A 27,428-nucleotide genomic window follows, 5' to 3' on the forward strand; every position below is an offset into this window, starting at 1 on the left:
CGTTTCGCTAAATCAGGACTGAATGAAAATAACTAAATTTTCAAAATAATGGAAGCTGTAAAAACAACCTAAAAAAGTTAAAGCAGATGTTAAAATATATGATGCAATTTCCCATACCAAATTACAAGGTTTTTCAATGGTAGAAAAAGTGCAGCCAAGTGAAAGTTTATCGCAGAACAAGCATCGGTATGCGTTCTGAATCTATGCAAAAGTGTCACTCGAAGAATTTTTGGCTCTAATCTTCTGTTAAAGTCTGTTTCACATAGAATCTGGTCGGATAAAATAGATCATTTCTCCGCAAAGAAATAACATACAACAAAAGTAAAAATGTCATTTTGTAGGGTTTTTATTGCACTTTAAGGATTCAATCATTCGTCAGCTTTTCAGATGAATTTTCGAACTTTTTTTGTGATACCACTCATCATTTTCTGCACAGTACTGCTGGTAACCTCATTCGCCATCTTGTTCCACCACTTTTCCATTTGAGCGAGATTTTTCATGGTTCTGCCACATTTCTTCAGTTTGCCCTTAACTATTGGCCAATATTTCTCCTTGGGACGAAAACCCGGACAGTTTGGTGGATTGATACTTTTTTCAACAAAATCTTGTTATCCTTAGACCAGTTAACGACATCCCGGCTGTAGTGGCAGCTTGCCAGGTCCGGCCAGAACTTCACCGGAGCTTTGTTGGACCGAATGAATGGCAAAACCCTCTTCTGGAGACATTCTTCTGTGTAAACATTTCCATTCATTGTGTCCCCAGTGATGAATATCTTAGTCTTCTTCCTACAACTACAGATCCCTTGCCAAATCATAAACTTCGAGCAAATTTATCTGCGAAAACAAACTTGAATCTACCCGCAATATTCCCTTTACGCTTCGCAAGGTAAAATTTGTTACCGGGTATTTGTCCAAAATCCATCTTGACGTAAGTTTCATCGTCCATCAAAATGCATCCGTTGTACTTGGTCAACACTTTCTCGTACAACTTCCTTGCCCTGGTTTTGGCAACCAGGTTTTGTTTCAGCGTCCTGTTGGGGTGTGTGCTTGCATGATACGACCGCAAGCCTTCTCGCAAACAAATTCTTCGAGCTGTACTGTGGTTCGTCTTGAACTTTTTCGCCAAATCACGCAAGGAGATTCCAGGATTATTGTGAACTCCCGGGTCTCCCGGTAACGTTGCAGCACCGAATTTACAGTCGATTTTGGATATTTCAGGAATTTCGCGATCTTTACCCCCTGACCACGTCGATTTCTTTACGTGAGTGTGCAAAATTTTCTCTCGCCTTTCGCGTTCCATCGTCGATAACTTTTGACTGACTTCTTCAATCTTGATGAAATTTTCACCACTAAGTAAAGAAACCATCCGGATCAAATTCGCGATGTGACAACTAGGGGCGCTGCAGCAAATGAAAAGATGCGACCAGATTCTATGTGAAACAGACTTTATTAGTAGGACATGTAAATTTTTTTTTGGCAGATTAACTTGAATGCTCATTACAAAAAAACTGTCGGTGAATTTTTAGTTTAAGAAAAAAATTGAAAATATAGCTGAATTTCAATCGCGTTTCTCTCGTATGCACTTTTTTTTTATCATGGGAAAATTTTTCTTGGAACGGTAATATTGTACCCTCAAATGGTTAGCAAAAGACGAGGATTCAAAAACGAGAATGTTTTGGTTCACTGAGAAACTTTAAATTTTGCTGTCCGATCATATACAATTTTTCTCTAGTGTTTTCGAAACAAATGTTTCATTTTGATTTGTCAAAAAAAAAAAAAAGAAAGAAACTTATACGTGCTTATACCGTCAACTGGGGCATCATGCAACACTTTTCAAATTCTAAAAGCTCTATGCCCACAGATAATCATACCGGTTGTACATCAAAAGTTTTAAGGTTCATGGGACATCAAGTTGACGTAGTGAGAAAAATTACTGGTTTCACCTATTAATTATTTTTAAATTTACAAAAACATGCGATTTTCACCTTTTTTAGAAAGAGGGGTAAGCTGCAACAACTTTGTTTATAAAATTTTACAATTTTTCTGTCAAAAATGTTTTTAAAGAAAAATCATAAAGGTGCTGCATACAATTAGGGGCAAAAAATACTAGAAAAAATTCTACTACTTAGGTGAAGTCATAAAAATTAATGCTCGGATGGATGAAATATTGAAATTAACAAACGCGTGATGAAAAATAATCATATTCCAGCATATGGAAACGAGATTTAAAAGGTGAATCTTTGATTTGCATTTTGATGCATTTAAGCCCAGATTTGTAACTGAATTATAAAAATATTTATTTAAACAAAATTTGGTAATTGTCCGAAAATATGCTTACACCAAGAGTGTTGCTATACGATAATAAAAGAAATACAAATTTGGTGATAGCATTATGCCAATTCGTCATACTGGCTAAAGTTTTTTACGGCATCGAAAAATGTTAAAATTTGTACATCTATTGTTCGATTTTTTAAACTTTCTATGGGAATTATTTTTTTTTAAACTATCTTACGATGTGAGAAATTATGTCATCACCATTTTGTTATCATTAACTTTTTTTTTTCTAATATAGTTTAATGATCATGATATTGATACTCTTCAAATCAGAAGAGGAACCAATATTTACAAAAAAATATTTATGAAGTTTTTGTATCCTTAAATGTCCGGTAGAGTGCCCCAAATGACCTGACTTTTGAAAACGTTATGGGCTGCAGGCTAAAATTGATCCAGGGCTAGTACAAGATCTCATGCCAAATTTGGGCCAACTCGGAACACAGGAAGGGGTCGCTCAACGAGCCTGGAGTGTGTATGGGATTTTAAAACATTTTGTTCGGGAGAAACATGAAAAACCAGTTTTTCATCAATAACTTTGGTTCCCGTCGGTCGGGAAATGTCGAAAATTTTCTTCCGAAGAAATTTTTTCTATTAATTTACCCGAAAAAATTGTAATTATTTGTTAAAGTGAAGTGCCTTTTACTAATCTCAAGTTAAGGGAAATATATAAAGTAAAATTTCTCCGGAAAAACTGTGTTTTGCAAGTGACCGTCCTGAGCTGGTGCTTGGCCCACCGGACCGATATTGGGTCATTTGACATCGAGACACGGAAAGGATCCAGATTCAGCTAAGTGTTTTTCCTTGTTTCCTCTAGATAGTTTTTAAGTTGTTGATTTAACAAGTGTTTTTCTGCACACTTCATAATTGAATCTAAGTTTTCAAAACTTTGACGGTGATTTCACAGTAAAGTTTAAATATTTCCGTAAACATTTCCACGGAATTATTTCAACGGCATGTATTTTAAAAACTTGTGCACAAGGCTAATATAAAAGCAGCATTACATTAAGGTTATTTTTGCCGAAAACCAATAAAGTTATGCAAACATATTTTTTGATAAGCTAAGATTTATTTTTTCGGAACGGTAACCACCTCGGTAACGATTGCTGTGAATATAAAATGAAAATACGTTGTTAATATTTTAATAATTTATTATTGCCAGTTTGATGCAATTTATAAGGGTTTTTTTTCTAATAAAATGAATTGTGTCAGAAGAACGTACATAGTTCTGGAAACTTAATTATACCGGTCTTTACTACTGCTCGGATTTTTCTTAATACAAGTTTACACTAGAAGCAAAATCAAAATAAAAGAGGATTACGAATTATTCTATATTCAATCATTAAATATTAGATAAGGCATAGATTGGAACGCATCAATAAATTTTGGAAAAATTCTGGCAAATTCACAATACATATTTATTACAAAATTAATCAATATCGATCATCTTTTCATTATTTCTCATCATGTATTCATTGTTCATTATTAGAAAATCTGAAAGAAAAGTTTAAAGTATTTCAATTTAGGTAATTTTTATTGAATGATAATGAATCAATATCTCTAATAGGGGAAATAGTGTGCTTATGTTTAACTAATGAAACTATCAAAGTATTTAAATTTTAATATTTTTATGGGCATCTTTAAATTCTTGTCGATATTTTTTCCCATTTGTATAGATTGTATGTTACCACCACACAAAATAGTAGTGAAAAGAATTGTTTTTTTATGATTGTTTTATTTATCATATGTTTACATTTTAATTTAGCTTTTCTAGTCATATCGTTACAGTGTTACAGGTTAATTAAAGTTACAAAAAATTAAATCATTAGAAATTTTTTTTTTAGGCATCTGACAATACAGAGTTTCGATATTAGTTTTTCAATAAAACTTGTTCAGGAAAAAATTTAAAAAAAACTGATACATGTATGAAAATGTTAAAGCAAAGCGTAAACTTGTATTTACAACAAACTCTACTAAACCTGGGGCATATATTGATGGAGCATTGAAGAATAAAAAATAGTTTTTTTCTTCTTTCGTATCATTTATTAATTAACTTGAGCTATGTTGATGAACTACAAAATCTACTTATTTCATGTTGAAAGTCAATCTTTTCTTCAAAATTGATTGATTGATATTTTGATAATTGATACTTGATACAGAGTTATAAGTTTGTTATTATTTATGAGGACAGTGAATTGAAACTTAGATTGTAACAAATTACAATTTTGGATTTAAGAATAGGACAGTAGGATATTTAAAAAAAGATCACACTAGTCAAAAGTGTTTCCCAACCATATCCTTTTACCCAACCCTCCAAATCAAAATTGCTTTGCTAGGATGCAGAGGTGACCTCGGTCCTAAAGCACAAGATTGTTCTTTCATCCCTTCTCTTTTTTCCAAACTATCTATTGACTACTAGGACGTGGCCGGCGCCGTTATTGATGTTTAAAGAGAGAGCATCAGGTTTGAGCATTGTGAATGTGTTGCCAATCCCAGGCTCCGTTCATTTGACCTCTGAACAAAACTGATGGCCTCGGTCAATCACGGAGTAGCAACCATTGGCGATGTGGAACACGTTCTACTGAGCCACACCTGCGATTTTGGAATCCTAAATGCATTGAATTTGATACAACTGTCATAATGATAAAATAAAACTTGAATAAAAATACTAAATAAATCGAACGAAATTGATCTATTATGATCTATTACTTACAACTATGAAAAAGCATTTCGGGTTCAATTATTTAAGGTGGATGTGAGTAGTCAATCAAGCTAAGCTAAGCTAATAACTTTGGTTCCCGTCGGTCGATTTATTTAAAAAACGATTTTTCTTTAAGCCTAAATTATGAAAAATATTTCATCCGAAGACTGCATATCGATTAGAGTTGAAATAAAAAAGGTATTAGGCTTCAAAAATGGGCGAACTTTTTTAAGGATGGTATTCATCACTGTTAATGAACAGGGGTGAGCAACCTTTCGAACCAACGGGCCAATTTAAATTTGAAATCTTGTCGGCGGGCCGAACTCATTTAAAATAATTTTTTTTTTAATTAGCAGAGCTTCGTTTCGTTTTTTTTTTTATAATCAAACATTTTTAGCGAAAATAAATCAGAAAAAAGAAAGATAAAATCAATTTACGTGTTTAAAAACATAATTTCAACACGACTTATGATATACCCGATATTGAAAAGGTACATCACTAAATCTTTGTCGTTTTTAAATTTTCTTAATTTTTAATAGTACTTCTTGTACTATTCTAGAACATTCAGTCTCACAACCGATGGTACTATTTGTCATCACTTTCATTTAAAAATCTTCTGGAGCTTACCACAGTGATAACTAAGAGTGTGAAAAACATATATTGAAAGAAATCACCGTCTTTTTTGCGTAGGACGTTTAATTTCATATTGATTTTCTGTGATTTTTTCAACACTTAAAACTCCTCAAAGACTAGATTTTTTCCCCTAAAAACGGTAAAAACTCATTTTTTTAATCAAAGTTCTGTATTGGATAATTACACTGAGATGTTGAGCAAGGTTGTCGAAATCACAGAAAATTTTCAATTTCACATATTTTTAAGCAACTATCTTCAAAATTACAATCTTGAATCTAGAATTTATATTTTTTAGATTTTTATAATTTTCAATCTTAGCTGATCCCGTACGAACTTCGTTTCGTTATTAGCCTAGGGTTACCATACGTACTCTTTTAAGAGTACATGTACTCTTTTTCGATCAAAAAATGAGCGTACTCTTCTTTTTGTGAAATTTTACCAAATGTACTCTTTTTTTTTGTTGAAAGACATTTGATAAGAAAAACTAATGAATTCCTTCCATTTTATGAAGTTGATCCACATCTTATACAAAAACAACGGAAGAAATACAACTTACAACAAATTACTTTATCTAACTTTTTTTTTTAAATAAACATGCATTTTAAGCCGCTATAAACAATGAGTATGCAACCAGTAATCACAAAATCTAGGTAAAGTACAACAATATTTTAAAAGAAAGTTCATAATTGTCATGTAAGTCACATAACCTCCAAGACATTAACAGTACATAGTTGATTAAAATGGAATATTTCGGTACCATCTCAGAGAGCACGAAATATGTACAGCAGAACTCCGCTCATCAGAGCCACAGTTTTCATCCAAAATCCGTATAAAAATGTTTTTTATCATCGCGATACATTGTTAAGTTTTAAATCTTAACTTGCCGCAAATGTCGATTAAAATGAAAAATAAAATCCATGTAAGAACCGACCTTCGCACCTGGATGATATGCCATACCAGAGCAAAAGGGTTTGTCATTGTATTTCGTTTAATCCTAGGTTTCACTTATCCGAGGTGGTCCCTCCCCCGACTACCTCGGGTAAGCGGGGTTCTACTGTACATAATTTTGCATACCATCCGGGCGCGAAGCTCGATAATATATGGACGTTTTTCCTGACTTTTTGGGTAAATTATCTCAATGTACTCTTTTCTGTGTCACGGGATATGGTATCCCTATATTAGCCTCAAGGCTGAAGAGTTTGTGTTTGAATGGAATTGGGACGTATTATCACGAAAAATTGCTTATAAAATTTATAAGTAACTTATTTGGTTTTCTACCAAACTAAAATTCAAAACAAGAAATTGATTGACCGTCGAAATGAAAACCCGTGTACGAATTTTCGTCATTGGGAGAGGATTTCCAAAGCTTTATTATGACTTTGGTAGTGTTCAGCATAAAAACGCTAATCGCGAATTTGTCTGTTCCATTTTTGATAGATAATTTTCTTTTTTTCACTAATTTTTTTCACTAAACTTGTGTACTAGCGGATAAACTCCACCAAAAGCAATCAGTCAAGGAAGAATGCTGAAATATGCTTTTTTTTCTAGTGTTTGGCGATAAATCGCTAATCGCTTATTAGTCCGCTACTTTTATGTTGACAAATTTATTTTCTTACGAAATTCTGGTGAAGTAACGGATAAACAAACTCCTCTAGGCGTAATTATTCAAGCAAGAATGCGGATGAATGTTATTTTCTACAAGGCAATGGAGTTTGGTCATCCGTAAGTTCTTCAAAAATAAAGTTAAAAAATAAATATACTAACAAAAATGTAGCTATTCGCTAATAGCGTTTTGCTGCCGGCCTCTGGACTTTGTTAATATGGAATACAAATTATAAGTGAAATAACTAAATTGATAGACGTTTGTTATAAATTTTCTATCAAATTTCTGAAAAAGGATAACAGATAATCGTCAAAGACCTTTTGGGTCGATTCACAGAATTTTAGTTATCTATTGTTTCATCAAGAACTAATAATTTTTGTCGGAAACTTTGATGCCAGCTGATTCATGTTGATAAAAAAATCTAAAATCATCCACCCAGGCTTTGTTATTAAAAATTCGTAATTTTCGTCAATATTCATAAATTAAAAATATTTCTCAAGGTTTTGGTTTAATTTTTTTGCCAGTATTTGAATGCTAACAGAACAAGCCTTTTAGCAGAATTGGATAGAATAATCAAAAAAAAAAAATTATCTGCCAAGCATATTTTCTATCATACAACTTTATTTTTGCTTAAAACGAATATAACGACTTCATTCCTTTGATCATGTTGAGCTTTCGATTTTTGGCAGCTCTTCCGACTCACTTTGATGGATTTTGCTTTTCAAAGTGGTAGGAGTTAAATTGTTAGGAAAAATGTATCCTGAATAAAAAAAAACTCCAATATTACGTTATGCCAATGAACAATATTGCATTAATGCCTTGAACAGAACATAATAAATGCTTAAAATGCCGGGAAAAAAGTTAACAATCTGAATGATTGTGGGGCAAATGCAGATAAGTGCATATTTGAGCAAGTCATACAAATTTCCCACACAATCCATTGTAGAAAAAAGTTTAGGCAAAAAAATATGAAAAAAAGCTTCGCGGGCCGCACAAAAAAGTCTCGCGGGCCACTTGCGGCCCGCGGGCCTCTGGTTGCTCATCCCTGGTTTAAAAGCTTATTTGTAATTTTTTTTAAATATTTTTCATTCTTACACGGTTAACAAAATAGTGTAAAAAATGAGTAATTTTTATGATTTTCTTTGAGGATTTTAACATTTTTATCTCTAAGAAAAAACCCCAGCGTTGCCCAAAACATACACGGGAAATAAAAAAAAGGTGGGGCTTCCTCGGTAAATTTTACATTTTTTTCATGCAGCTAGCAAAAAGGTAAATTTTACCTTTTTTTAATTCACCTAGCAAAAAGGTAAATTTTACCTTTTTCTAGTAAATAGTTAATAACACCGTTTTCTAATTTAGAACATAAACTACCTGTTTTGGATGGTTTCTTCAATTAAAATAAAACAAAATTCATTCAAAAATTTGTATTTATTTAAGATAAATAGTCACTTTTACATTATAAATATTATTAGAATGTATCACCGTGTTTTAAAAATATTGTTGAGGCAAGACTAGGTTAACTTTCTTCCCCCAGGGTCGTGGTAATCCAGCTCGATGGTCTTCATTTAACTTTCTCACGATCACCTTCTCCGCGTGCTTCCAAGTCACCATGCCCGTTGAATCCTCCTGCATTGATTAACACATTCATGCCCTTCTGCGTTCCGGTCAAGAAAATATTTAAATCACGAAGCTAAACTTGTTCATTAGTGACAAAACAGCTAACCTTAATAAACGGGTTCACAAATAGTTACCTTCTTCAAGATTAATTGTAGAATTTTGTTTAGCTCAATCTAGGTTAAATTCACCTCGCTACAAGGTTAAATGAACCTTTTTTGAATTTAAATTCTTTCTAGATGAGTTGTACCTTTTAATTTAGCTCTAATCAGGAAAACTTTACCTCGCTGTGAGGTGAGGTTCACCTCGAAGAGGTAAGTTACCTTTTTGGCTTCCACGATCGTTCACCTTGATATTTATCTCGGTGAATTTTACTTTTTTATTATTTTCCGTGTAGGTTAAGGTCTAATTAATGAATCAAAATACCCTGAGTCAATTTTTTATCTCTAAAGTATCTTTTGTGAACACATAACTCAAAAATATCCACGCGTTTCCGAGATAATATGCTTTAGGTTAGTTGTTTTTAAACTACACTATGCATTTGAAGAGTTAATGTTCCATTTTTTTTGTCCTTTCTGATTACATCTGCAAAACATAGCTGGAAATAGTTTATATCGCATGTTAAATGCACACAATTCATATCAACTTCAAAAAAAGTTCATTAAATGCAGAACAATATTGTTGCCGCCTTAGTTTCCATAGTGCGCTGAGAGCCTTGAAAATCTACATGAATATACGCTGTGTAAAGTATGGATGCAATGATTCATCTTTATAATGAATTGACTTCTTCAGTCGAATAACTATTTGGACTGTGTGCTGAAGACTTATGTTCCAGCTTTTAGGAAACTAATCTTTTCATGTTTTTTAAATTCCTAATAGGGAAACGAAAAATAAATTGGATTTGGAGTTATGAGTTGAAGGCTGCGATTTCAACGCTTTGATAGCCTTGTAGGAATTCAAACGAGGGACTAGACAATTAAACATTAACTTTCTGGGAAAAATTATAACCAAATTCGATACATGAAATTTTTTTGAAATTAAATCTGAGGTTTTTATTTTTGTACAATTTAATTTCATTGGTCAATCTAAAACTTTCGAGTTATTGTAGATCATGTTGGTCAGTTCTACCATCTATTTAAACTAAAACTGTTCAGTGCTGCAGACGACTCATTTTGATTTATATTTTATGTGAACATGAGCAAGGCCGGGTAATATCAACTAGTATATTATAAAAATAAAACATTTATATTGCACCATATTTATGGAACTATATTTTTACGGTCGCCATGTAACGAATAAAGTCACTATATGCAGCATGATCAATTTCTAAAATTTGATGGAACTTTAAAAAACAGATCACCTCCAAGAATAAAAATAAATTAGGATCTTCTCATTAAATAAAATTCAGAAGTTACCACGCAAACTGTTCATGCTTGATATCGCCGAGAAAAATAGTCGCCAAATCCTTCGACCAAACAATCAATCGTAGTTATTTTTCGTATCACCCAGCAGTTCTCATTTCCGTCAAAGTTCAGTGTAATCTTTCCCTATCACCTAATTTGATCTAAATGATGGTCGGCTCTTTTTGATGACCTATCCAATAAAATTTCGGTAACGCCGATGTGACGTTTATTTCACGTCGTTTCTTCCGCCCAGGTTTCATCTATCGTATTCCAAAGACGAATGACTAATATTGTTGAAACCATCCACTCGCAACTCCCCAGACGGCGAACGGATTCTCGCACACGTGCCGCTCACATGAAGTGCGACTGACTTGCTGACTGGAATGACTCCAGTTCAAGGTCATCCTCTGAACGACACGCGCCCTATGCCTCCGGGCACCATCATCCTTATGATCATAACTCGATCTCAGACAAGAGTTTGTTCTAAACAACACATAACCGATTCAGCGAACGTTCGTCGATCAGCACCAAAGCGAGAAGAACTGACAAAATTTTGCACCAACTAACTGATGGATGATTTCAGACTTGTGTGGTGGAAGTCTCGCATGAGTGGAAACTCTTTCGGGATACACCCAGAAAATAAGTGATGATTTAAAAGGGACATCTGTTCAATGAAAAATCGATCACGTAGGATTAAAACTTTCATTAGGACCCTTAAGGAGATGTCCTCCAATTTTCGGAAGTATTTTTTCCGTTATAATGGTCAAATTGGTATGTTGACTCTTCTAAGATATTTCAGTGTTTAGTCAGAATTTTTACAATATCTTCGGGTGTAAACCCCGTTAGTTTGTCCACTCATATCATTGCAAAAAAGGTAATTGGCAAGAGAGTGGATTCTGCCGGTATCGTATCGGCGTTGGATGGAACTTTGATAGTTTCGTGAGCTTCCCGCGAGTAGATGGTTGGAGACTCAACAACCACTTGGTTTGTTCATCGACGCGCGGAGATTTTGCGACGCTCGGTTTTAGCCAGAGAGACGATTATGGTCTGGCCAAGCCAAGCTCAGTTAGCGAGATTGATTTAGTTCGCTTCGCGACGTCCTCGAATCGAATTCATCTTTCGCACTGGTGACACAGTTCTCCCCCTCAGGTGCCCCAACGATCCTCGCCAAGCTTCGAGCTGCAGGGCTCAGTCAGCTCCAGTTCCGTTCAGGTGTGGAAAATTGTCCGCGATTCTCTTGGTTGACGTTCCAGAAAACCCTAGTGTTGGTGTTTTGTTTCTCAAAGGTAATAGGAAAAATTGGAATCCCCTATAAAAATGTGCATGAAAGTGATTGTCCCTTGAGTGAAAAATTGCAGCTGAAAATTGCACCGATTACATAAGGGCGACAACGGTTATCTGGTCCTGAAAGTGTCAAGGGTTCTTGCAATTTTACCATCGATGAGAATAGTGATCGAAAAAAGTCATTTGAAGGTTAAACGCTGACGCTGACTCAACAACTGACTGGAGCCACTGTCATTTGCGCTGGAGTCTACCGACATCAAGTGTAAACCAAACTAACTGTTAAACGCTCGTGTGATTGGGAAAAACGTGACTTGATTAAGTGTTTGTGGTGGATGTTCCATGTCTCAGATAATGGTGCATTTTTTCAAATATTTTTAAAACCGCGTAAACCCAATAAAAAAAGTATGTCAATACAAAACTGTTATCGAGATGAAACTCATTTTATAGCATCACATTCTATTCGTACCAAAGCCAATCCTGCAAGTTGTCTAATACTACTTGTTTAAAAATACTACAAAGGTGGCAAGGTGGAGATCGGTTCGGTAATTCTCAATTCGGATGTAACATATGATGATCGAGAGAGGTGCTAGCTACAGTTTAGTGTGGGGAAATTATACAACCGATCGTAGAATCAGCGTGCCGCTGAACCTCCTATATGTAGGTAGAGCGAATCGGTGCCAAAATGTCAACACCCTCTCGGACAGGAATCACGTGAACGCAACAAGAGGAAGGAAAAGAAAGAAAGAGGGAAAAAACACCTTCGGTGATCACACGATTTTAGCGTGTAAGAAATGAAGTGCGAACATCAAGGGAATAGAGAAAAAAAATGCCGGCTGTGAACACTTGGAAGACTTTTATAATGAGTGGAATTTTTTTTGGTTTTCCTCGTACAGAATGGGCTGAAGAATATTTACAAATCGTACCATGTGGAATATTCCATGAAGAAGGCCGAAAAGAAAGACCGAAACGTTGGCCTTGATAAGCACAAAATATTGTTTTGCTTTCTTGAATTCTGAACAAGTTGTAAGAACCTCAATCCTGAGTTTTATCTTTCGTTCAAAATTTTTATAAACTCTCATGATTTGTGAATCGTAACTTAAGAATTCCCAATATCAACGGGAAAATTTCAGTGACGTTTTGTTCTGAACAAGTGTCATCTACCCTCCCACCCGTGTGGGTGAACAATTAAAAGCAAAAGTATCGCTTTCTTCACCAGCCGGCCGGCTAGTGTTTCATCGTTTGAGAATTTTGTTTCGTATCTGTTTCTCACATATTTATGATGTTATTTGGGTAGATTGCAAGGGAACTGGCATCTCCCATCCCGTAGTAGTAGTAATCGGGCTTTGGATATGGATGTTAAGCTGAGCAAGTTAAAGTTGAAGAATTCACATCTTGATGCTTGAATGCTTGTTGTGAAGTATATGACATCATTGCAAGTTACTAAAGGTTTAAGTTTTCTATGCGTTGCTGATGTATTCGCATCATCATTAGGTATTTGTTAGATTTACTTTAACACTAGGTAGTACTGAATTCCCTGCGTAAAACTACTACTCTAGAATATTTAGTATCTTATTTTCATTCAATAGCCTGTAGTTCTTACTTTATGAACTTTAATTATCCATGTCATACATTTCCGGGTCAAATTACAGCAATACAGCAGACCATGGCCTAGAAGATAACGTTCAAGCCAGGGGTCATGAGATCGAAGACTTTTCCATAGCATACAATTTTTAAAACTTCTATTGTAACACAGGAAATGTTTCGTTTATCCTGTGTTTTAAAAGAGCCCTGAAATTTTTGCTCAAACTTGAATAAAACTCTATCTTAAAGTGTTGTAAAAAAGTTGCAAATGTATTGCTTCAGCTTCAATAAAACACATACTTTCCTGTTATTATTAGGGCTTTGGTACCTGTTTTAATAAAGCACTCAATGCTCTATTAAAACTAGCATTCAAGCCATGTTGAAAAACTATTTTATTGGAACAGTGGATGAAGGCATGATAAAACTAAGTGACAGATGATTTGACAATCGAGAAGAACGTATACACGTCTAAACTTTGTTACCTCTTTTTGAGATTGCATAACCTGTTTTAAAAGGATTTTGAGTGATGACTTTGAGAAAACGGGCTCTCAAAACGATATAAATTTACAGAGCTAAATTCATCTGAAAGATAAAAACAAGTTTGTTGTATCCGCATTCAAATTTCAAAAGAATCGCAAATCAACCGTATTGAACTGTCAGATATTGAAGAAGACAGCATGATAGAATTTTCAGTTCCAGATTCGTTTCCGAGTTTCTCAACAGGCCCCAAGTCCAACACAATGTTCCGACAAAAATCGGATTTTAAAATAATTCAAAATTAAATACTTACACTGACTAAGGTAAATCTTATTACGTCAAACGAAGCTGTGATTCAAGCTCTCTTAAAACTCTCATAAAACTGCTTATTGCAAAATATTTTCCCAACTGGCATAAAACAATTTCAAAACTGTTTTACAACTGCATTAAGATTTTCAATATTAACTTACCAAACGCCATGTTGACTGTGAAACTCAATCGAAATTACTGAAGCCATCTTGCTGGAAGTAATCTTAGAATACACACAAACAAATTTGACAATATTTGCGGTACTATTTGTTGTACAGGTCATGAATTTCAATGCAAAAAAATCGCTATATTGAGCAAATTTAAATGTTCCTGAAATTATAATGTTTAATTAAAAAATGCTTAAAATGTGGTCAAACTTGTTTTTTTTTTCATTCCATGCTAACATATTAATAAATGGATATAATTTTCAAATTATTTAAATGCAATCTTTACCAATCACCATATGCTTGGGAGGTGTGATAACACAAGAAAAAAGAACACGAATTAGAAAGCTCTCACAATAAAATTTCTATCAGATTCCATGACGTAGTTTTAAAAGAGCTGATGGTTTTAATCATTTGTGCTAGCCATCATCTTCCTGAAAGATGTACGCCTTTGTGTTAAGTAAATAAGATCTCTTCAAAGAAACATGCAGTTCCACTGAGATTCCATATGTGTCACCTTGCCAAAGTCTTTATTCAACACTTCATCTAGAAATTGAGCCAAATACTAAACAAACTAAATGAAATTAAATATTTTTTATTCCTGTTATACACATATTTCATTCAATCCTGTATGTGATGCAATATTAAAAGCTGTGTATCAGTGTTTTTGTTCTTAAATAAGCCTTATTATGATACAATGAAATGTTCAATATTAACTACTAGAATTTTTTGTCATATTAAACTCCTTTAAAGACCTTTTGCTTCAGATAATTCTGATCGAACGAATTAAATAGGAAACGTTTTAAGGCTCTACGATCAAAACATTTTTTGAATAAATTTTGACGTTTAAACTTTTATTTCTCAATGGACTTATTGATAAGATATATCTGAATTCATGGCCGTAGGAACAGGGGGTTTGGGGGTTAGATCCCCCCTTGAGGGTCCAAAAATGTCAAGCAAAATCTTCTTCTCTAAACTCAAAATATTAAATTCTTAATGAAATTTTTATGAACGACTAAAGCGAATCAAGAGTAACAATCTCGACTCAGAATTAAGGCCAAAACCTCGAAATCTTATCCCAGTCCTTAGTCTCCAACATAGAATTTTCAATAAGATTAGACTCACTAAGGTTGCCTCATATCCGGAATTTTTCCCAAATGTTTTCTCTCTATTTGTAAATTCAAAGAAAAAAAATTAATTAATTGATAACAGTTAGGTATGTTGCACCCAAAACTTTTTTTTTTTTGAGCAAAGTTTATCCAAATAAACTGGCTGATGTGTTTCGCTGTTGAATTTCCTAATTTACCTGAATATTGCCAAGATTTTGGGTTGTAAACTTTGAAATCCAATGCCCGGATTTTGCAAGGTTTTAGATAAAATAGTCCGGATAAGTGCGGAAAATTATCTGGTAACCTTAGGTTTGAATTGTTTCCGAGGTTCTGATTCCAAATTTTTTTTAATAAAAATTAAAATTTGTTGCCAGTGACCGGATTGTGGAATCTGTATCCAGGTTGTTATTCTTGATCATCAGTTCGGTTCATGATTGATACAAAATCCTGATTCGAGTTTTGGTTTTGAATTTAAAACTAACAATAAATTCATTTTCCATGTTCGAAACTAATCATTCCGGAATATTAAAAGAAAACATTTAAAATAACAAACCATTTTTAAGATTTGGATTTGAAATTTTACACTTAATTCTTATTCAGGATATAAACTTAAAAAGTTCCATAATGATGATTCAGAATTGAAATATCAGAGTTTCATCGTTTTTCTGAAGTTAGGGGAGACTTGATCCCCTATTGAAGGAGACTTGATCTTTTAGTCAGGAAGCCCTAATCCTTGTATAAAAATCAAACAAAACCCCAAGATAGAATGTTAATTGACTATTTTGGTCATGTTTGTTCTCATTTCACAATTTATAGCAGACATAAGAAGAAAATTCTATAACTTTGTCTCAACGCTAATAACATTGCATACTTAAAGGCGCTATTTTTTATAATTAAGAGAAAGTTAATTATTTTGCTCTTTTCTTCAGACAATTGTTTGATAAATATTAGTTTTTAGATAAATATTAGTAATTTCGTAATCAGCAATCATAACGATCAATTCAGAAGAAGAATATGCCGTTTGGAAGGGGGATCAATTGTACCCAGCTCTAGTGAATCAATTGTACCCATAAATAAACATTTTAGAAAACTTTTTCTGAAAAAAGTTGAGAGTTTTCCATTGCTTTAAAAATATGGCATTATGAAGTTCCTTTTACGCTCGAACGATTGATACATTGGAACAAATGTTTTTTTTCATAATTTTCCCATGTAAGAAACATTTTAAAGTGATGAAAAAAAATCTTCAAGTTACATTTTGTGAAATTTTTCAAACAAAGTTCAATTACTCAAACAATTATGTTATTAATTTTTTTAAAACTACAAGCATTGTTATTTTGCTCATTTTGGCACATTTTTCTAGAACATTTGATCTTTGTAAGACAATCCAGTTTCGAGATATAGCTAAGGAATCAAGTATCCCCAGGGATCAAGTATCCTCATTCTCCCCTATCACTTTTTACTGTTCTTTGTGTGTGCACTTTGCAAGCAAAAATGTTCTAGGAAAATTTTAAACAAACCCTGAATTCATTTGATCATCGACATCGGGTACATACCTGTAAATAGAAAAGAGAATAATGTTCATTATTATTGTTTATTTCATACATCGCGAACAATTTTGAACATTAGCTAGTTTTGACGTAAACAGTTGATTTGTTACTTTCAGTGATTCCTTCAACTTTCAACATTTAAGTGAGATGGGGGTCGACACAAGATCAATATGATATTAGACTGAGTCGATTTGGGGTCATTTTGAAATTTCTCAAACTCTGGATCCAAATGGCTTTGCTTTGGTTCAAAACTCATCCATATTTTTATTGCAGAATTTTTAAGTAACTTTTATATGAGTAAATTTGTACTTTTAGGTTTGTATGGAAAAATTATTTATTTTGTTCTGAAAAATCAACATAATTTTTGTTACGTCTGTGCAACCGAGTCTGCTTATGGTTTTCACGGCAATTTATTAATTCTATAAAGTTACTAGCAGACCCGGTAAACTTCGTCTTACCATGTTAAACTTGGCGTCAATTTCCATTTTTTCTTCGCTGTTTAACTTCAAAAAAGCATCAAATCTTGAGTTGTTAATCGTCTCGCATTCTTGAACATGTCCTAGTTTTTTCCCATATCCATCTTTTCCGTTTGCTCGAATTGTCCCGCTTGATTATATCGAAATCAAATCTAAGAATTTTAACTCAATTCTACGGGTCTTTTCATAAATTATTAAAAAATTTGCTCCAATCAATCTTACATGCATCTTACATGAATGTCTTTCATTTACATTTCTTTGATTCGGATGCTTTGAATATTGCCGAATTCGTATCAGGTATCAGCTTCCCGTTGCAAATTCGATTTTTTCAGCACTCAACGTAACCATCAAACTTGGCAAGCCTTATGCTAAAATAAATCCACTCTTTGTAACTTGTTCCATAAATAACATATGTTGATTATATCTATGTTTCATTTATTGTATACCATTTAGTTTATTTACTCCGCTTTCCTAAAGATCACTTAAGGTTGAAACCGAAATCAAAAAATTTTCATTTATTGGAATATTGCATATGAAATTTTACAGAAGAAGAATTTTGAATATCGGGACAATTTTTGGAGTATTTGCCCAATATTAAGCCTAGCGCAGCACTTTTAGCTTCCGAAAGCTTTGGACGGTACATTTTTTCGCCGTTTTTTTATTTGTCGGAGCAAAAATTGCAAATTTTATTCCATAAAATATTACCTCAATAAATCAAGTTTTCATGATTTATTGGTTTAATGTTCAAAGGAATTTAATTTGGTTTTGAAAGGAGGAAAACTATGTTTAAATTTTTTGTTGTTAACAGTGTTGAAGGTGATTTGCGATTTCATTTAAGATTATGTGATATTTTCAAGATTCAATAACATATAATTGGAATGCAGGTTTTAAAAAAAATTAATACATAAAAAGAACTAATCTGTTAAGGCTACGATGATTTCATGTATTCATTCTATTTTCTAGAAATTTTCATGTAAATTTACCTCGAAACCTTTAACATTTAAGTGTCTTTCTTTATTATACATAGTTATTTTGATTAAAGAAACATCGGGGCAAGTGCAAATGGATATCATCACAGTTCAACTTTCATATTCTTTCAAAATGGAAAAGAAAGACTTTAAAATTAATTTTATACTTGTTCCTGTTTGTCTTTTTTATCATCTTTCATTGATATATCTGCAGTTTTTCTCCAGAAAAAATAATTCTTGGTACTTCAATTATTCTGAATACTGTTTAACCAAAAGACCTTCATTTACGAAGACATTTATAATTTTTGAATATCCGCTTCAGATTTAACACTCGGGATACCCTTTTTGACTATTTTAGAGAAAAATTGGTAGGTATTTGTTTCATGGCTAATAGCGCGCTGCCACTTGTTTCACTGTGTGAAATGACAGGAGTTAATATTATTCTCAACACTTTCAGGTCATCTTAAAAACTTATCAAAAAAAAAAATTCTGCTTCTGTTATCAAAAAAATTTTGCTTCTGGAATATCAATTACAAAAAAAAAATCAACAAAAACGCGAATCTAAAGTCTTTTCTATGTAGCCAAAATATGTTAAACAAAAACACACGTTTATGTTAAGTACGTACTTGAATTCTGTGTAAACAAACAGGGAACCTGTAAACAGTTTTTCGGTGAAAGATTTAAAAAAAAGTTGAGTTTATTTAGTCAGATTGTTTATTTGGGCCCAACCATTTATAAATTAAAAATTATGCATATATGTTTTGTAAATGTTGAAGGTTTGCACTTCTTTGCATTCGGCATTTAAATAAACATCAATCCTATATAATCCATTTTAAAGGACAGGCTCTTGTTCAGTTCATGTGTCTGTTCATTTTCAACGGATTTTGAAGTTGTTCTGTAAATTTAAAGGCGCTGTATACAATTTCAGTAAAGCACATTTGTACATGATCGAAAAATGTTTCTAGGCGTATTGGATTATAAACCAAATCTTTCGACTTTTCTTTTTTCAAATGTCCGTAAAGAATCATACCATTATTTCATATGCATCAGTACTAAATTCATATTTTTCAGACAAAAATTCCTTCTTTAAATAACACGAATTAAAGTTAAATTTTTTTTAAATCGTTTAAATGGTTATAGCCACCATATAGCCACCACATGCATTGAAATTATGCTTGGTTGAAAAAGGCGCGCCCAAATATTCCCACAAATCACAATCAGTATGCTATGCCATGGTTACTACCCTTTCTCGACGTTTGCTCGCGACGCCTCGACCATGGAGACGAAAAACAAACCGCCCGGCCGGCGCCCAATGGAAAAAAAAATCTCGAAAAAATGGAAGCCATGACTTTTATTTCATTCTAAAAACTACAAATTTAATTATTACGGACAATTGATGCGACTTTGTGTTATTTTTATTCGATATAAACCGATTCGCATGGCTACAGAATATTATAAAAATAATTTCATTCTAATCGTTTGGGTCATTTCGGAGGAGAAGTACTACAAACACCGTTACAAGAGAATTTTATATAATAGATTAGTCGATGCATAAGGGTATGTCTTTTTGGCATTGGAAAACAATCAACTCAACGTGTGCCTAGCGAGGTACTGCATGACTATCTCGCTAGATCCATAGGAAAAACCAATGTTAAAACGAAAGCATTCAAGATTTTAAATAAAACCTGGTACACAAGCAACGTTTCAAATAACGAGAATTGAAAACATCTTCCACTTTGAAAGGATTATGATATCATATCAATTCTTTGATTTAGGTACCGTAATCCGGGGTAAGATTGATCACTTTTTTCAATATATTTCGATTATTTTTTCTGTTAAGGAGAATGTGGCATGTTTTATATTTTTAAAACCAGTACTCGACTCCTATGAACGTAGTACACGGTTGCAGAAATTTATTAGACTTCTTTAAATTTGATTTAAAAATCGTTTTCTTCTCTGTTCAGAATTTGATGCTTTGGGGTGACATTGATCAGTGTCTATTCTGACGGTTATAACGAGTTTTCTTGATCATAAAGGATACAAAACACCTTCATAATATTTACATGAACTAGTTTATCAGTTTAACCTTGGTCTTTAACGCTTTATTTTAAAAATATTTATGATCGAAAAAGTAACTATGATGCTGCTTACATTTAGGGGCAAAAATTATAATAATTGCTAAATAGTTTGAGCTTCAAAATACAAATGAAATTTTTTCACACATTCCCCTAGGCCCTCCCTCTATTTCCATTTTTATTTATTCTTCAAAGTTAACGATGTGATAGGGTTCCTATCTATTTGTCCAATACGTGCTTACTCTTGGATAATGTCCTTATTTTTTGAATATCAAAAATTTATCATTAAATGACTATAAAAATAGCACTATAAATGTTCATTATTTATTTACATAGTATTCATATACATAGGATATACAAAGGATAAAAGTTGTTCTTTCACATTAAACAACTTGTTTGCTTCTAAATGGTTTTTGGTATCATCAGGAGAGCTGTTTGTTTGCGAGCCTTGGAGAAAATAGATGATTTTAAAATTAGATTTTTACTAACAGAAAAAAAATTCAAATACAAACTAAATTTTGCCTATTTGATACTCAATTAATAGGCTTTCAAACGTAGGAAACAGTTTTCAAAAATTCAAACTATAGACTGAGTTATTGATGATAATATGGAAAAATTCATTGTTGGTCAAAGTTACCCCGATGATCAAAGTTACTCCGTTTTACGGTACCTCAAAAGCGTTTCGTCGCTTGCTAAATGAGCCGATGTCCGCGAGTTCAAGCCCAAGAGTAAACATCGAACACGGTTGTACCGGAAAAGTTTTTCAATAGCTGTTGTCCGCCAACTGCAACGTTGATATAAAGTCGCGAATGCCATAAAGATGGTAAAACGACTGTAATCAAACAAAAAAAAGGAAAAATGAAAAAAAAAATCATTGAAAAACTGAAAAGTTAAAATTACAAGAAAACAAAAGATATTTAACAAAGATGATGGGAAGTATCAGGGAAACATGAGATTTCAAAGAAAGAAAGAAAGAAAATAAGCTGTAAGGGATTTGAACACGCAATTTCCGTAAATTAAGGGTTCAAGTCCCTGCCGGTGACCCGTTGTATCTTTTTAGAGATTTTTTTTTATCCTTCAAAATTTTTTATAACAAACAGGCTCTTGATTATTGATTATGTTGAACCGACAACTTCTTAGTATTAAATTTGTATCACTTGTATCCTTTGTATCATATCATCATTCGAAGTTGACTTCTGCATCTCGACATGTGGATCGTGGACCTCATCTTGGATTGATTTTGGACCTCGATTAGAGAAATTTATGATATTTACGGCTTATGTTCTTTCTTTCTTGGATATCTCATGTTTCTCTAATAAATACTTCCCATCACCCTTGAAAATGTGTTCATTTTCAGGTACGAAGATGTAGTAAGTCGAATTGAAAATCATTTGATCTGATATTTAACAAAACTTGTGTCGTACATATTTATGTATATCTTGGCTAAAAAAATCTTGTAACTTTAACGATTGTCCAAAAAGTCCCTGGAATTTGAGTTCCTGTCAAAACAGTAGCAAGTATCGACGTTTTAAGTTTTAATATTTTCAGTATTTAATTTTCTAATTTTGTTGTATTTTTTCAATAGAAGAAAGCTTAGTAATCATCGCATGGTAATAATTTCAATTTGTATTTTTTTGTTCTAGTTCCCTAAACCATGGCCTCACGTTTGCGAAGATTTGGGGTGACGGCAGCCGGGGTCGCTCTTGGAGCTGCCCTGACCACTTACGCCATGCGCCACAGTGATATTTCACCACACCATGTAAGTCATCATCAGTGTTTATGGTCTTAGAAATTATATTCTCTAATAATAGGTTTATCCTCAATTACAGGTTCAAATGGAGGAAATGCGAAAGATCACCCGCAAGCGAACGCTGCCCTCTCGTAGCGAACAAATCAAGGCACTGCAGAATGAAGAGGAGTACGATGTGCTGATCATCGGCGGTGGTGCTACCGGGGCTGGCTGTGCCATGGATGCTGTTACGCGAGGACTCAAGACGGCCCTGGTCGAGGCGGACGATTTCGCCAGCGGCACCTCGTCCAAGTCCACCAAGCTGATCCACGGTGGCGTACGGTACCTGCAGAAGGCCATCCTGGGGGTGAGTGGGCTGCCGAGAAATAATAAGTTGATTTTGAAGCTAATAACGGTTTGTTCTATTGTAGCTGGATATTGAGCAGTACAAAATGGTGAAAGAGGCCTTGCATGAACGAGCTTCTATGCTGCGATCAGCACCACATTTGACGAGGCCGCTTCCGATCATGTTGCCCGTTTACACGTGAGAAAGTTCGAAGGATTAAACAGTTGGTATTTAATGATCCATTGGTTTGCATTACAGGTGGTGGGAGATCCCGTATTTCTGGTTTGGTATTAAGGCCTACGACTTTGTGGCCGGTGATCGTAACGTAAAAAGTTCGTATTACCTGTCCCGAGAAGATGCGCTGGAGCTGTTCCCCATGTTGCGAGGTGATAAGCTCCGTGGTGCTATCGTCTACTATGACGGTCAGCAGGATGATGCTAGGATGTGCTTGGCGGTTGCCTTGACGGCAGCTCGTCATGGTGCTGCGGTAGCCAACCACGTGGAGGTATTGGAGCTGTTGAAGAAAAAGAACGAAGCTGGAAAGAATGTTCTCTGTGGAGCGAAGGTTCGCGACAACATTAGCAAGAAGGAGTGGACCATCAAGGCCAAGTGTATCATCAACGCAACGGGACCCTTCACGGATTCTATTCGTAAGATGGATGATCCAACCGTGAAGACGATCTGTTGTCCAAGTTCGGGAGTACATATTGTGCTACCCGGATTCTACAGTCCACCTCAAATGGGTCTACTAGATCCGGCGACTTCGGATGGGCGTGTCATCTTCTTCCTTCCATGGTTGAACGGTACCATTGCTGGAACTACGGATGCCCCTTGTGATGTCACACGTAGTCCGTCTCCAAGTGAAGAAGATATTCAGTTCATCCTTAGCGAGATCAAGAGCTATCTCAACAAGGACGTTGATGTGCGTCGTGGTGACGTTCTGTCGGCATGGAGTGGTATTCGGCCTCTAGTATCGGACCCGAACAAGGGTGATACGCAATCGTTGGCTCGTAATCACATCGTTCACGTAAGCGATTCGAAGCTGGTAACGATCGCTGGAGGTAAATGGACGACTTATCGAGCGATGGCTGAGCACACGATTGATGCCGCTATCAAGGCCTGCAACCTGAAGCCGGAACGTGAATGTGTCACCGATGGACTTTGGATCGAGGGTGGTCAAGGCTGGACCCCGACCATGTACATCCGTCTGGTTCAGGATTTGGGAATGGACGTTGAGGTCGCTAAACACATTGCCATTTCGTACGGCGATCGTGCCTTCGCCGTTGCTAAAATGGCTTCACTTACCGGTAAACGTTGGCCCATCATTGGCAAGAAGTTGCATCCCGAGTTTCCGTACATCGATGCTGAAGTCCGTTACGGAGTTCGTGAGTACGCCTGCAGTTGTATCGACATGATCGCTCGTCGGCTTCGTTTGTCTTTCCTGAACGCACAAGCTGCCAATGAGGCCTTACCCCATGTAGCTGATATTATGGCAGAAGAATTGAAATGGTCCAAGGAAGAGAAGGAGGTACGCTGTTAGGAGTCCTTAAATTACCGTATCCTAATTTTTGCTTTTCATTTCAGCGACAAATCAAAAACTGCGAACACTTCCTCGCCACTCAGATGGGTCAGGCTGCAAACAAGCAGCTCAAAGAGAAAATCCCTGTCAACTTATCCCGGGAGGAGGTTAACATGTACAAGAAGCGTTTCGAAACGATTGACAAGGATAAGAAGGGCTACGTTTCGATTAACGACATTAAGCGTGCTATGAAGGTAAGTGACATTCAACTGACGCAGTTAATCGAAAACTGTAACCTGATTTTTTATTTTCTCAGGCCTTCGGAGATGCGGAAGTCACGGGTGAACAGCTGCACGACATCTTGAAGGAAATCGATACCAACATGAACGGCCAAGTGGAACTGGACGAGTACATGCAGGTTCGTCTTTCATGATCACCCGATCTGTTTTTAAATTTAATAACCACCCATTGAACTCTCCCCCTATTCAGATGATGTCGGCCATCAAGTCCGGTTACATTTCTCACTCGCTTTTCGGAGCCATCGCCGAGCAGGAGGAAATCCGCAAGGAACAGGATCGAATGCGGGAACAAGTCACGGTCGACCGTTCCGGTGGTGGTCTGTAGATTTTCACTTTCTCCCACTGATCTGATCGAAGAAGTTTAATCTTCGAAAAAAAAACCGTTATAATTTTTAACTCACCCCCTCCATTGGCTTCGATTACGGCGCGAGATTATCCCTACCGAAGGTAATTCGTTCCCAGTGTAGATTAAATGTTGTTTTCTCTCTCTCATTCCGCAGGTCCATGGAACAAGCCTCGATAAAGCATGAATCCGAGTCTTAATATGGCACGTTTTCCAACTATGTCTAATACACCCATAAACAAAAGAAAATTCAACATCACCAACCCAAAACTAAACTAAAGCATATGTTCAATACACAGAGGCTACCTTCGACGCTTAATGTCCGCAATTCAGAAAACTGCACCGTTGCAGTTTCAGCTGGAAAGTCTTGCACGAATTTTTACTGTTGATCACCTCAACAACACCTTAATGTTTTGAATTCCTCATCGTTCCCCTAATGTGTTGATGTAAATATATCTGTAATTAAAACAAGAGTTTCACGTGAACACTGATCCAGCGGTAGAAAGCGTTGCAACCCAGAAAGTGGCGATGTTGCAAAATATTTCGTTTTATAGGATAGGTAACGTTCTCATGAAAATTTCAAGTTTTTCAAAGTGTGTGTTTTGTGGTTTAAGAAAACTGTAGTATTTTGCAAAATTATTTTATTTTGAGCGCTTCTTTTATGTGATTGGTTAAAAATTCAAAAAATTAACAAACTTATTCGTGTATTATTTTTTGCTAATTATTTGGTTCCGTTTCAAATGTTTTGTGTAATTTGAAAAACATATGTGTTTATCCGATACTAATTCTAATTTTGATGTTTTTCAGGATCTACGAGAATCCCGCCAATTATCTTAAGCGTAATAAATTATTTTTAGTTATTATTTGCGAATTTTATCAATAAGAAATAAAAGAACTGTGTTTTGTCTTCATGAATTGGTTATCTGTCGGGCGACACACGTCGTCTACGTGCTACGAGAAGAAAATCGTTAAAGGACCTGAATACGAGGAAAACGAAGGAGCAGTATTGTGCGCAAAAACGAAAAATATGAATTCTTCTATCAGGAACAACAATTATATAGATACTTAATCTTCTAATCAAAAACTTAAACAAAAACCTGCACATCGATGCCGAACAAACGTTTTATAAAATTCATATTATGACAACTTCTGAGTGTGTTAATTGGTTACGGAGGTCAATAAGAAAGTGAAATCTAAAAGCTTTTTTTTTATTTCATTGAATATCACAATCCTTTCGATTTGGAATGTGTTTAAAATTAAGTAATATCACTTGACTTGAAGCTCCTATGTAGATTATGCCTGAATATGATGATAGGTGACAGTGCGTGTCTGCTTTGGTTTGGGACTCTTTTTGGAATTAGTTGACTAAGTTATTTCACTCGTTTCATTCGCATATAGCAAGGCTCTAGTCTTCTGAAACATTCGCTTAGATTTTGACTGTCGAAAAAGTGTCAGATATCGCTTGAGAGCTAAACGTTTAAATCATTAAGTGAGGTTCAAGCGAGCAACTTCCTTGAAAGGTCTTTCAGAATTAAAAATTTGAACCTGCGAGATCAATTCTTTGTATAAGGACTACAAAACGAGAAATACTAACTAGAATTGGCTTATAAGAAGACTTACAAATGTTTTTCAGCAGGTGTTAATAATTTTTATCAACTACTCCCCTCTGGTTCAACATTTTTTCCGTACAGCTTTTTCAGTTCGGAGGATCGCCGGTTTATGAATTAACCTATGATGCGATTGCACAAATCCGGACCTAGCTTTTCACAACTCCGAAGCTTTCATTTAACATTTATCCATTACTTTTATTCGAAACTTCTTTTACATTTACAAGAACCAAGAATGAAAATTTTTGAGTCCAATGATTCGGAGTGGATATGAGTAGTCAATAAAATTTACATCGACTTTTCGAATGCGTTCGTCCGTGTTCCGCACAAGATATTAATTGTAAAGATGGATCCACTTGGTTTTCCAACTTGGTTCCTCGAGTGAATTACCTATATATCCCACCGCCAAGCTTGCGCGAATATAAAAAAAAACATGCTCTAAGATATTTTCCATTCCGTTGAGATTACCTCAAGGTCGTCACCTGGGACCGTTGCTTTTCATCATTTTCCTTGTATGCCACGCTGCAATCCGATACGCTTATATACGCCAACGATCTAAAGCTTTTGAAGTCGTCATTGAAATTAAAAGTCGTCAGTGAAAGTTGTTCTGAATCACTTTTCCTATAATCAGTAGTGTTTTCTGGTGTGTTTTGGATTTGCGCCAAGACAGCTCTGTTGGTCTACTTTTTATTACGTCAAACATTCCAAATTGTGGACAAATTTGACAAGCATCTTAAGATAAGCATCTTATTTTTTTTATCCCCTCTTCGTGATGTTTCAACTCCAGGTGACAAAAGAAAGATTTGAAATTTGTTCCGGCCTTATTTCCAAACTACATTGAAAATAGCATAGCTTAGCTTGATTAACTACTCACATCCACCTTTAACTATGTAATACGAAAATGCTTCATATTCAGTTTTTAATTTGTAAATTCAACAACTTTCCTATTAAAATCATTTTAACGTATTTCGAGCTCCATCGTCGAAGGCGTGGCTCAGTAGAACGAGTTCCACATTGCCAAAGGTTGCTACTCCGTGATTGATCGATGCCATCAATTCAAAAGAATCAAAAGAATGGTACTTGGGATTAGTAGCATCAATAACAGCGCCAGCCACGTCCTAGTAGTCAATAGATAGTTAGGAAAAATAGAAAAAGGGATGAAAGATATAACTTTGCGCTTTTGGACCGAGATCACCTCTGCATCCTAGCAAATAATTTTGTTAAGGAAAGTGGGTAAAAGGATATTTGTATTTTATTTTTGTTAATTTATTTGAAACGGCTCATGCCTTAAGGTTTTAAGGAGCCAAACTC

The 27,428-nt window shown here is 34.9% G+C and overlaps 1 protein-coding gene across 2 annotated transcripts; it reads left to right on the top strand.

Annotated features, from left to right (window-relative positions):
* The first annotated feature begins 11,270 nt into the window (after window positions 1-11,270).
* Window positions 11,271-25,709, top strand: LOC129759564 (glycerol-3-phosphate dehydrogenase, mitochondrial-like). 2 transcript variants are annotated; one of them, XM_055757035.1, is made up of 10 exons: window positions 11,271-11,570; window positions 21,918-22,033; window positions 22,104-22,370; window positions 22,435-22,547; window positions 22,608-23,877; window positions 23,934-24,122; window positions 24,185-24,286; window positions 24,358-24,484; window positions 24,668-25,069; window positions 25,318-25,709. In XM_055757035.1, exons 2-9 carry the CDS (start codon window positions 21,929-21,931, stop codon window positions 24,688-24,690), a joined length of 2,196 nt encoding a protein of 731 aa, XP_055613010.1. In that variant the 5' UTR covers window positions 11,271-11,570; window positions 21,918-21,928; the 3' UTR covers window positions 24,691-25,069; window positions 25,318-25,709. The 2 variants fall into 2 exon arrangements, with proteins under 2 accessions (XP_055613010.1, XP_055613011.1); XM_055757036.1 differs by lacking the exon at window positions 24,668-25,069 and having other exon boundaries at window positions 11,272-11,570; window positions 24,358-24,614.
* The last annotated feature ends 1,719 nt before the right edge of the window (window positions 25,710-27,428 follow it).

This window comes from Uranotaenia lowii, unplaced genomic scaffold (genome assembly GCF_029784155.1).
Source record: "Uranotaenia lowii strain MFRU-FL unplaced genomic scaffold, ASM2978415v1 HiC_scaffold_190, whole genome shotgun sequence".
In the NCBI taxonomy this organism is placed as follows: domain Eukaryota; kingdom Metazoa; phylum Arthropoda; class Insecta; order Diptera; family Culicidae; genus Uranotaenia; species Uranotaenia lowii.

Excerpts from the sequence above, each read along its gene's own strand:
- LOC129759564 (XM_055757035.1), top strand. The coding sequence starts at position 21,929 with ATGGCCTCACGTTTGCGAAGATTTGGGGTGACGGCAGCCGGGGTCGCT. Across the intron at positions 24,287-24,357 it reads AACTGGACGAGTACATGCAG|ATGATGTCGGCCATCAAGTC; the intron begins GTTCGTCTTTCA and ends CCCCCTATTCAG. Across the intron at positions 24,485-24,667 it reads GGTCGACCGTTCCGGTGGTG|GTCCATGGAACAAGCCTCGA; the intron begins GTCTGTAGATTT and ends CTCATTCCGCAG.